The sequence below is a fragment of the Salmo trutta genome, unplaced genomic scaffold (genome assembly GCF_901001165.1).
Source record: "Salmo trutta unplaced genomic scaffold, fSalTru1.1, whole genome shotgun sequence".
Taxonomy (NCBI): Eukaryota; Metazoa; Chordata; class Actinopteri; order Salmoniformes; family Salmonidae; genus Salmo; species Salmo trutta.
This window is the reverse complement of record NW_021822595.1, coordinates 1-12494: the sequence shown is the minus strand read 5'-3', so window position 1 is coordinate 12494 and position 12494 is coordinate 1. Positions and strand designations below refer to the sequence as shown.

General features: G+C 38.5%; 1 protein-coding gene across 1 annotated transcript; it reads right to left on the bottom strand.

Annotated features, from left to right (window-relative positions):
- Positions 1–420: 420 nt before the first annotated feature.
- On the bottom strand, positions 421–12178 carry LOC115182848 (eyes absent homolog 1; the record flags this gene model as incomplete). Its single annotated transcript, XM_029744258.1, is given in 6 exon segments — positions 421–543; positions 3130–3275; positions 3730–3796; positions 5507–5584; positions 9886–9951; positions 12036–12178. Coding segments are annotated over 6 exon segments (604 nt in total), but the record flags the coding sequence as incomplete, so codon positions are not given.
- Positions 12179–12494: the final 316 nt, after the last annotated feature.

The following is a 12494-nucleotide window of genomic DNA, read 5'->3' as shown; positions in this document are numbered from 1 at the left end:
GAGGAGAGTAGATAAAGAGAGGAGGTAAGGAGAGGAGGTGAGGAAGTAAGGAGAGGAGGTGAGGAGAGGAGGTGAGGAAAGGAGTTGAGGAGAGGAGGTGAGGAGAGGAGAGGAGATGTGGAAAGGAGATGAGGAGAGGAGGTGAGGAGAGGAGGTGTGGAAAGGAGGTGAGGAGAGGAGGTGAGGAGAGGAGGTGTGGAAAGGAGGTGAGGAGAGGAGGTGAGGAAGTGAGGAGAGGAGGTGTGGAAAGGAGGTGAGGAGAGGAGATGAGGAGAGGAGGTGAGGAGAGGGGGTGTGGAAAGGAGTTGAGGAGAGGAGGTGAGCGAAGAAGCGATAAGAGGAGGTGAGAAATTGAGGAAACGTGAGAGGAGACATTTTACGGAGATTACAGTACACTATATGATTATCTTTTTTCCTCACCTTGCATCTGAAAGCTGTATGGAGCCTGGCCCGTCTGAGGGGTGGTGAAGCCTGAGCTGTAGCTGAGGAAGCCTGTCTGTCCTGGGGATTGGGACTGGCTCAGTCCCCCCTCTGTCTTTATGCCTGCCCATAATGGACCTGAATCAGTTAGTAACACTACGTCGGTTGGATGCACACACAATTCATTGCTGTCAGACTCTAAGCCAAAAACGCAATTGACTATTTTATTAAATGCTAATAAATATAGTAAATATAATTACTATTTTTTATATATTAGTATGTTTATTATTATCCTTGATAACTGAGTGATTTTAATAGTAGTTAATATGTATGTTTTAATAATTTGCTAGTAAGGGTTATAACTGCTGCAGTGATACAGTCATTTATCCACACTGGAATCAACAGTAGTTTGGTGGTTTAAAAATGAACAGATTGAATTTATACAACAGTTATACAAGAAATATGACGTACATTTTTTTATTTAACCTTCATTTAACTAGGCAAGTCAGTTCTGAACAAATTCTTATTTAAAATGATGGTCTAACCGGGCCAAACCCAAACCCGGATGACGCCGGGCCAATTGTGCGCCGCCCTTTGGGGCTCCCAATCACGGCCGGTTATGATACAGCCTGGAATCAAACCAAGGTCTGTAGTGATGCCTCTGTGACTGAGATGCAGTGCCTTAGACCGCTGCGCCACTCGGGAGCTCACATAGTAAAGCGCTGTATGTTTCAATGTCTTAAAGAGGAGAAAATCATTTCAGTTTTGCTCTGCACTCAATATAAGCAGTGGCCCGAAGATTGAAATGGGACATGGCACTTTCTAGCGGCCCAAACTAATGCACAGTAACACTGTGGCCTGAGCCAGTTATCACTTTGTTTTCTATTCTCTTTTTAAAGATCTCTAAAAAATTGTACACAAGTAATAAAAACAGAACGCACTTGTTTGTTATTAGTAAACGGCCCTTTGCTGATGTGGATCAGGCCCAACATATTTCCTACGCTACGGCAGGTTTGTTAGCTACTCGCTACCACTCAAACAAACACTGTACGTGTCTCTCAAATGGCACCCTATTCCCTATATAGTGCACTACTTTAGACGAGGGTCTATACTGCCCTACCAAGCTAAAAGACAATAGCTGCTCATAGCGTATAACTGAGAAAAAATGCCTTTAATTTACCTTGGTTTCACAGTAACTTTAAGCAGTTACTGCTAACATGACCCCCGTTTTCTCCAAAACACAGTACAATAGAGGCAGGATACTTGTCCACATGATTAAGCATGTATTTAATGTAGCAAAAATTACATTAACTTATTTTTCGACCAAATGAGCAGTTACTGCCTTTTAGCTTGGTAGGGCAGTATAGACCCTCGTCAAAAAGTAGGGCACTATATAGGGAATAGGGTGCCATAGGGCTCTGGTCTAAAGTAGTGCACTATATATAGGGAATAGGGTGCCATAGAGCTCTGGTCTAAAGTAGTGCTCTATGTAGGGAATAGGGTTCCATAGGGCTCTGGTCTAAAGTAGTGCACTATATAGGGAATAGGGTGCCATAGGGCTCTGGTCTAAAGTAGTGCACTATATAGGGAATAGGGTGCCATAGGGCTCTGGTCTAAAGTAGTGCACTATATAGGGAATAGGGTGCAATTTGTGATGTAGTCTGTAAATTCCTGGTCATATTGGACATTCTGTGGGGGTCAAAGCCCTGTTAAGACTTTGGACAAATAAACAACATTGTGATGTGCTTTGCTGTTTTGTTCCTGTGGTGCCTGAAGAAACCGGTTTTGTTTTTGAAATTTATATCGGTAATCTTTCTCCGATCTGACTGAATAGCTTGATAAGCACATTTTTATTTTACACCGTTGAAGAAATATGGTGCAGGGCACAAAACAACGGCTCAGCATAGTTCTAGGACATCTTTTTGAGCTATCGTGGGAACAAACCATTTGTCCTGAGCTAAGCGTTTAATTGCAATACCCCCCCCCCCCCTCCTCCCGCCCCCCTTTGTGAAGGATTGCAGAGCAACTAACAATTCCAAGAGGCTACATTCCCACAGTTCCGTTAGTTTCACAAAATATATTGGACTTTAATTCAGCTTTAGCTAACTAGGAACTAATCAGATGATATAATGGGCATAGTAATGTAACTCTGAATTAGAATAGGATTTTTTAATTTTTTTAAATAAAGACGAATAGTTTATTTATCTTAATATAGTAATAACTCTATACTGTATCTCTAATTAATACATCTATACTGCATCTCTAAGTAATACATCTATACTGTATCTCTAATTAATACATCTATACTGTATCTCTAATTAATACATATATACTGCATCTCTAATTAATACATCTATACTGTATCTCTAATTAATACATCTATACTGCATCTCTAAGTAATAGATCTATACTGTATCTCTAATTAATACATCTATACTGTATCTCTAATTAATACAAAGGGGGGATGATATATATACATGGGTACCTCCATGTATTTTAGATACAGTGTATATAATGCAGATCGCATGGGGTTGGCCTGTGCTTACCATAACAATAGTATATACTGTATACTGAATATGATAATACACATATCTGCTTGTATTTCAGGCATAAGGTATCTCCATGTAACGTAGATATATCTCTAATGTACTTTGATGAGTACTTCTATACAGCTCGTTGTATAGAGGCATAGGATTGGCCTGTGCTTACCATAGGCAGGGATCCCGTAGGGTTGTCCAGGCTGGGGGTAGCTAGCATAGGCTGCGGCCTGCTGCATTCCTGTGGTGTACTGTGTCTGACCGTACGCAGCCATATTTTGGGATGAAGGGGTAGGGAGAATATGTGGATATGGTCTGCTATTTCAGAAAAGAAACAAGGAGAAGAGAGAGAGAGAGAGAGAGAGAGAGAGAGAGAGAGAGAGAGAGAGAGAGAGAGAGAGAGAGAGAGAGAGAGAGAGAGAGAGAGAAAGAAATGAACATATTTTACCCACAAAATCATAACACAAAGTTTGTTCACTGACAAATTCTTTGTGATTCTGCTATATAATGTTAAATAGTGGGCTGAAGCCCGCAAAAAGAGAGAGAGCCATCGCCTGAGCTGGTATACACTACAAAATAATAAGAAATCGCAAAAAAGGACATTTTTTTTTTCAAGATAATAATTACAACAGTTTTGTAAGTGCGCAAGTTGCAGACATCCAGGCAAACAAAGCAGGTAGAAACCTCCACATCTAGCAGCAGGATCTAATTAAAGGAACCAAATGAAGTTGGATTCTGTTTATTTTCTGAAGCAAAATAAAAGAAACCTTACTTGGAAGGGTAAATCTGAGAGGAGAACTGGTGTGTTTGTCTTGGGCTGAAGCCACTGGTTCCAATAACTGAGTTGAAAAGAGAAGAGGAGGCAAGCACATATTTTAACATTAAAGATATAAGGTAAATATTATCTTTCGCCAACAGAACTTCTGGAAAGTGTAATTGCATTGCGTAACTCTTATTTATTTCCTCAACCTTATTTAAGGTTCAAAACGTGGAGCGCAATAATGAAGTAAAATAATCAGGTAAAAACACAAAGGGTTTCTTCTGCTGACCTGTGTATATACACTCTTAGAAGAAAAAGTGCTATCTAGAACCTACATGGAACCCAAAAGGGTTCTACCTGGAACCAAAAGGGTTCTACTTGGAACCAAATATGTTCTACCTGGAACTAAAAGGGTTCTACCTGGAACCAAATAGGTTCTACCTGGAACCAACAGTGTTCTACATGGAACCAAAATGGAACCCAAAAGTGTTCTACCTGGAACCAAAAAGGGTTCTCCTATGGGGACAGCCAAAGAACCCTTTTTTCTACGAGTGTACAGTGCATGTCTCTAGTTGTGGTCCTTGGTCAAAAGTAGTTCACTATACAGGGCATATGGTGCCATTTGGGACGAACCTGCCACATGCTGTTACTCCTATGTAGTGTCTGGTCTAAAGTAATGCATTATATAGGGAATAGGGTGGCATTTGGGACGCAACCTCTGTGAGATACTTTGGCACTGCCATGATGACCGCTAGACTGGTGTAAACACAGTACGGATGGTCTGGATCAGTGTGGGCCTGTGTTCTGGGCCTGTGTCCTGGGCCGGTTGTCTGGGCCTGTGTCCTGGGACTGTGGTCTGGGCCTGTGTCCTGGGCCTGTGGTCTGGGTCTGTGTCCCAAATTTAACCCAATTCTCTGTATAGTACAATGCTTTTGACGAGGGCTCAATGGGAGAAGGCTTTGTCCAAAATGACACAACATATTATGTAACTGTATGTAACTGTATGTAACTATGCAACTGTATGTAACTGTATGTAACTACGTAACTGTATGTAACTATGCAACTATATGTACAAATGTCATTGTATGTAACTGTATGTAACTATGTAACTGTATGTAACTGTATGTAACTATGTAACTGTATGTAACTGTATGTAACTATGCAACTGTATGTAACTACATAACTATATGTAACTGTGTAACTATGTAACTGTGTAACTGTGTAACTGTGTAACTATGTAACTGTGTAACTGTGTAACTATGTAACTGTATGTAACTGTGTAACTGTATAACTATGTAACTGTGTAACTGTGTAACTATGTAACTGTGTAACTGTGTAACTGTGTAACTATGTAACTGTGTAACTGTGTAACTGTGTAATTATGTAACTATGTAACTGTGTAACTGTGTAACTGTGTAACTGTGTAACTGTGTAACTGTATAACTGTATAACTGTGTAACTGTGTAACTGTGTAACTATGTAACTGTGTAACTGTGTAACTGTGTAACTGTGTAACTGTGTAACTATGTAACTGTGTAACTGTGTAACTGTGTAACTGTGTAACTGTGTAACTGTGTAACTATGTAACTGTGTAACTGTGTAACTGTATGCTGTATGTAACTGTGTAACTATGTAACTGTGTAACTGTGTGCTATAAGGCCTCAGGGAAACATTGTTATTAATGTTGAACACATCAGCAGCACCTGCCAGACACACACACACACACACACACACACACACACACACACACACACACACACACACACGTCCATTCCCCGTCCCGTCTCACCTGATCCTGAGAAGCTGTCCAGGGAGGCGTCTGCTACTGGGGAGGTGATGTCACTGCTGCTCATAGGTTCTGATTTAACTGGGGACAAAGACAACACACACACCATCAGCACACACACACACACACCATCAGCACACACACAGACACACACACACACACACCATCAGCACACACACACACACACACCATCAGCACACACACACACACACACACACACACACACACACACACCATCAGCACACACACACACACACACACACACACACACACACACACACACACACACACAAACACACACACACACACACACACCATCAGCACACACACACACACACACATACACACACACACACACACACACACCATCAGCACACACACACCATCAACACACACACACCATCAGCACACACACACCAAAACACACCACAACTACACAACAAAATGTATTTTCTGTTGGGTTTGGTTGTGTGGGATGGATTTTAACATGCACCCAAAACTGCACCAGAACTATAGCCGAACTCTCACGTTATAAACAATACTAGGGTAGGTTGCAGGAATTATTTGACTATTAAATATTAGTTACAACTTTTACATTCTGTTCCTTTAGACTAGAACCTAATCATAAAAAAAGACATTAAAAAAAAAAGGTATTTATAATAATACTGCAACGTTATTGATTGGTTTTTCCTTGGATAAACCACGGAGACCCTTTAATTTATTCGATATGGGATTAACATATTCCTCATGGTAAATTCTCTTTAAGAACTTTAGAGGAAAATAAAACATTAGCCTAATTGTTAATCAATTATGCTAATAAAGAATATGTTTTTCTCATTTCAACCTGTTGAATTAACCAGGAATTAAAAAAATAAAATAAAATACATCTTGAATGCTGTTAAACAAATATCAAATAAATTAAAATGGCATTCACTAGTTATGCACTATTGATTTACCCAGCATGCACTGTTAAAACAAGACCTCAACAGTAACAGGCAAACTACAGCCTATCAATACATTTTAACCCACCACTCAATCAAAGTAATCAATCAATCAATTCATATTCAGATAATATCAAATGAACCAATTAATCAGTAATTGTCACTAAATCACTGGATGGCTTACCACAGGTTATAATGTAGCGTCAGGGGAAAGATAGGTAAACACAGTCAATGGTAGTAGGATACTGGTGTAAAAATGGCCCCTGTATGGAGAGGGAGTCAGGCTGCATGGACGAGCAAATACGATTGAAACAATGGATGGTATATTAAGTGTTTTAAAGACTGTAGTGAATGGAGGGTGACCCCGTGCCCCCGGCTGAGCCTCTCAGAGTTACAGTATACCACTGATAGCTCAATGGAGAGGATTTCACAGTTATCTGATAGCTTGGGAATCTTTGACATTTTGAAAAATCAATCTATTTCACTTCGGGCAGCAGGCAGGCTTTGGGGATAGGGAGGGGGAGAGGAGAGAGAGGAGAAGAGGGGAAGAAAAGGAAATGTATTTTTTGGCAAAACACATTCACGTAATGTGGGCAAAGGGAGTCATGCTCGGTGGGTTGGTTGGTGAGATCTATCTCTCATGGTTTTGAAGAAGTATTTTCCTTGTCATGTTTGATATGTTTCCACTATGATCATTCTGCTGAGAAACACATGTTGATGGGAGAATAGGAGGGAACCTTTTTTAAGAACAACACACCACTATGTCTGCCTTGAAAAAGAATGGAGATAATATAATATGAATAGAGATAATATAATATGGATAGAGAGATAATATAATATGATTAGAGATAATATAATATGAATAGAGATAATATAATATGGATAGAGATAATATAATATGAATAGAGATAATATAATATGAATATAGAGATAATATAATATGAATAGAGATAATATAATATGGATATAAAGATATTATAATATGGATAGAGATAATATAATATGGTTATAGAGATAATATAATATGTATACAGAGATAATATAATATGGATAGAGATAATATAATATGGATAGAGATAATATAATATGAATAGAGATAATATAATATGGATAGAGATAATATAATATGGATAGAGATAATATAATATGGATATAGAGATAATATAATATGGATAGAGATAATATAATATGAATAGAGATAATATAATATGGGTATAGAGATAATATAATATGTATAGAGATAATATAATATGGATATAGAGATAATATAATATGGATATAGAGATAATATAATATGGATAGAGATAATATAATATGGATAGAGATAATATAATATGGGTATAGAGATAATATAATATGGATATAGAGATAATATAATATGGATAGAGATAATATAATATGGATATAGAGATATTATATTATGGATAAATTGTATTGTAACTATAACACAGTGGTATAACTATAACACAGTGGAATAACTATAACACAGTGGAATAACTATAACACAGTGGAATAACTATAACACAGTGGAATAACTATAACACAGTGGTATAACTATAACACAGTGGAATAACTATAACACAGTGGAATAACTATAACACAGTGGAATAACTATAACACAGTGGAATAACTATAACACAGTGGAATAACTATAACACAGTGGTATAACTATAAGACAGTGGAATAACTATAACACAGTGGTATAACTATAACACAGTGGAATAACTATAACACAGTGGAATAACTATAACACAGTGGAATAACTATAACACAGTGGAATAACTATAACTCAGTGGAATAACTATAACACAGTGGAATAACTATAACACAGTGGAATAACTATAACACAGTGGTATAACTATAACACAGTGGAATAACTATAACACAGTGGAATAACTATAACACAGTGGTATAACTATAACACAGTGGAATAACTATAACACAGTGGAATAACTATAACACAGTGGAATAACTATAACACAGTGGAATAACTATAACACAGTGGAATAACTATAACACAGTGGTATAACTATAACACAGTGGAATAACTATAACACAGTGGAATAACTATAACACAGTGGAATAACTATAACACAGTGGTATAACTATAACACAGTGGAATAACTATAACACAGTGGAATAACTATAACACAGTGGAATAACTATAACACAGTGGAATAACTATAACACAGTGGAATAACTATAACACAGTGGTATAACTATAACACAGTGGAATAACTATAACACAGTGGTATAACTATAACACAGTGGAATAACTATAACACAGTGGAATAACTATAACACAGTGGAATAACTATAACACAGTGGAATAACTATAACACAGTGGAGTAACTATAACACAGTGGAATAGCTATAACACAGTGGAATAACTATAACACAGTGGAATAACTATAACACAGTGGAATAAGCTATAACACAGTGGATAACTATAACACAGTGGAATAACTATAACACAGTGGAATAACTATAACACAGTGGAATAACTATAACACAGTGGAATAACTATAACACAGTGGAATAACTATAACACAGTGGAATAACTATAACACAGTGGAATAACTATAACACAGTGGAATAACTATAACACAGTGGAATAACTATAACACAGTGGAGTAACTATAACACAGTGGAATAACTATAACACAGTGGTATAACTATAACACAGTGGAATAACTATAACACAGTGGAATAACTATAACACAGTGGAATAACTATAACACAGTGGAGTATCTATAACACAGTGCATGCACAAACTAGTACACACACACACTCAGGTTGTTACAAACCAGCAAACAATAACTACTGCATTCAGAAAACACAGCATATCAAAGAAAGGGGAGAAAACAAACATAATAATGACAGCCTATAACCATTCATGAACCATAGACTCATACCACAGAGTCTATAACAATTCATGAACCATAGACTCATACCCCAAAGAGTCTATAACGATTCAAAAGTCATGGACTCATAACCCACGAGTCTATAACGATTCATGAACCATGAACTCATACCCCAAAGAGTCTATAACAATTCATGAACCATGAACTCATACCCCAAAGAGTCTATAACGATTCATGAACCATGAACTCATAACCCACGAGTCTATAATGATTCATGAACTAACGGACTCATAACCCAGCAGTCTCAATCCATGCTTTAGAAGACTCAACATAACACAACAAGTAACGCTGAAAGACTTTCCAAATGAAAGGTACAATAGTTGAAGAAAATTTGTTAGAGTGATCAAATTAGATGAGTCAATTAAGAGCATTTCAATTAATTAATTAATTATTTTTTAAAAAGTTATGTCACTTTGTAAAGTGTTTTCTTTTCGCAACTCTCTCTTTCTTGTCTTTTCTAAGTTGAAAACACCAAGTATTGTCCTTTCATTGTTGTCCCCACCAGAACTGCACCAACCTGCAGCCGACTGTGAGCTAGTGCTTAGCAACCAGTCAGCTGTGGTGAGCATTGTGATGTTATCACCTGTGGGAAACAGAGAATACATAACAATCTGATTTTACCACCGCTCTGTGCCAGGCTCTTTGTCCTGCGTAGAGAAGAAGAACAAACAAACCAAAAAATACACAGTGGATGCATCCCAAATAGTACCCTATGCCCTGTATAGTGCACTGTGTAGGGGAATAGGGTGCCATTTGGCACGCGCCCAGTGTCTTAACCACAGAAGGACCTTTTCCCTTATTCCTATCAAGATTTTACATTTTCAAGGTACACTTTTAAGAGCTTGTGTGGGTTTGTAATAGGGGCTAGCCTGCTAGCTCCATACAGCTAGCCTGCTAGCTCCATACAGCTAGCCTGCTAGCTCCATACAGCTAGCCTGCTAGCTCCATACAGCTAGCCTGCTAGCTCCATACAGCTAGCCTGCTAGCTCCATACAGCTAGCCTGCTAGCTCCATACAGCTAGCCTGCTAGCTCCATACAGCTAGAGCAGTGGTTAGAACAGACATAACAACACTACTCAACGGAGTCAATAGGGAGACGTATACAAATGTACTAAAACCACACGCAAAGTAAAAACCCACTTTCATACCAGGGAGGTTTTGAATAATTACACGGGTGCTTATACATACTGCTAATAGTTCCTCTGTAAAAACACAGAGACAATAGGATCAGATTTACAAAGCAGATCATTTTCATATCTATGTTAAACGCATTTTCTGTTTAATTGTGTATTTAAACAATGCACTAGCCCATAAACCATTAGGTCACTGGTAGTTTCCATGTTATTCCATGTTATTGGGGCGGCAGGGAGCCTAGTGGTTAGAGTGTTGGGCCCAGTAACCGAAAGGTTGTTGGATTAAATCCCAGAGCATGACAAGGTACGAAAATCTGTCCTTCTGCACCTGAACAAGGCAGTTTAACCCCAAATGTTCCTAGGCCGTCATTGTAAATAAGAATTTGTTCTAAATTAACTTGCCTAGTTAAAATAAAGGTAAAAAATAAATCAAATAAAGAAATTCACTACAGAGTAGTAGACTGGAGAATAGAAGTGGTACTATGTAATGCTTCACCTTTTATAAAATGGAAAACAGATCGCCCCCCCCCCTCCCTTTTTCCGCCCCCAACGGTTTAACACCTGCAGACATTTTACTGCTATTCAGGACATTCACAACTTAGCAGATGCATAAACACTACACAGGATGAAGAGAGTGAGGTTAAAACAAATCCCTTCTAACCTCTGCTCTGCTCTACAATGAGACCAGAACAAACTTCAAAAAAGGTGTACAACTGATGTTACAATGCATTTTTTTGGTACAATGGTTGTGATATACAACGGAGTGTATTTTCTGCGGCAGAATAATTACACAAGCGTTGTGGAGACACAACATGAAGACATGAAGACATGAAGACACTAACTCATGAATCATGAAGACATGAAGACATGAAGACATGAAGACATGAAGACACTAACTCATGAATCATGAAGACATGAAGACATGAAGACATGAAGACATGAAGACACTAACTCATGAATCATGAAGACATGAAGACATGAAGACATGAAGACATGAAGACACTAACTCATGAATCATGAAGACATGAAGACATGAAGACATGAAGACATGAAGACACTAACTCATGAATCATGAAGACATGAAGACATGAAGACATGAAGACATGAAGACATGAAGACATGAAGACACTAACTCATGAATCATGAATCATGAAGACATGAAGACATGAAGACATGAAGACATGAAGACACTAACTCATGAATCATGAAGACATGAAGACATGAAGACATGAAGACATGAAGACATGAAGACATGAAGACATGAAGACATGAAGACATGAAGACACTAACTCATGAATCATGATCATCCCTTTGTTGTATCACACAAATATAATTTGCACCACAACCATTGTGTCAAGTTTAACGTTTGACGTTGATTGCATACAATACGACACCTTTGAGAGCCTCTACCAACCAGCCTAGCCCTCTCCCACACGTCCCGTAGTGAATTTAGAGTCACACACACACAGAGAGAGAGAGAGAGAGAGAGAGAGAGAGAAGGAAGAATTAAGAAGGAAAATCCCTGAGCACATACCTTCAGTGCCATTGGGGGTCATGGAATTGGTATTGATATGGGAGTTGTCAAGTCTGGGACCATTAGGGGATTCACTGCTTCCACTTACACAGCTGTGCGGACTGGCTAGATCCTGCATGTCCATAGACCTGGCAGACAAGACACACACACACACACACACACACACACACACACACACACACACACACACACACACACACGGAAGTAGACATGCACACACACACACACACACACACACACACACACACACACACACACACACACACACACACACACGGAAGTAGACATGCACACACACACACACACACACACACACACACACACACACACACCCCACACACACACACACACACACACACACACACACACACGATCATACATACAATTACTCACATCTTTCCGCAAACCATCAAGGGAGTTCTAATCAGTAATGTGGTCATTACATTTTGTAATATGTTT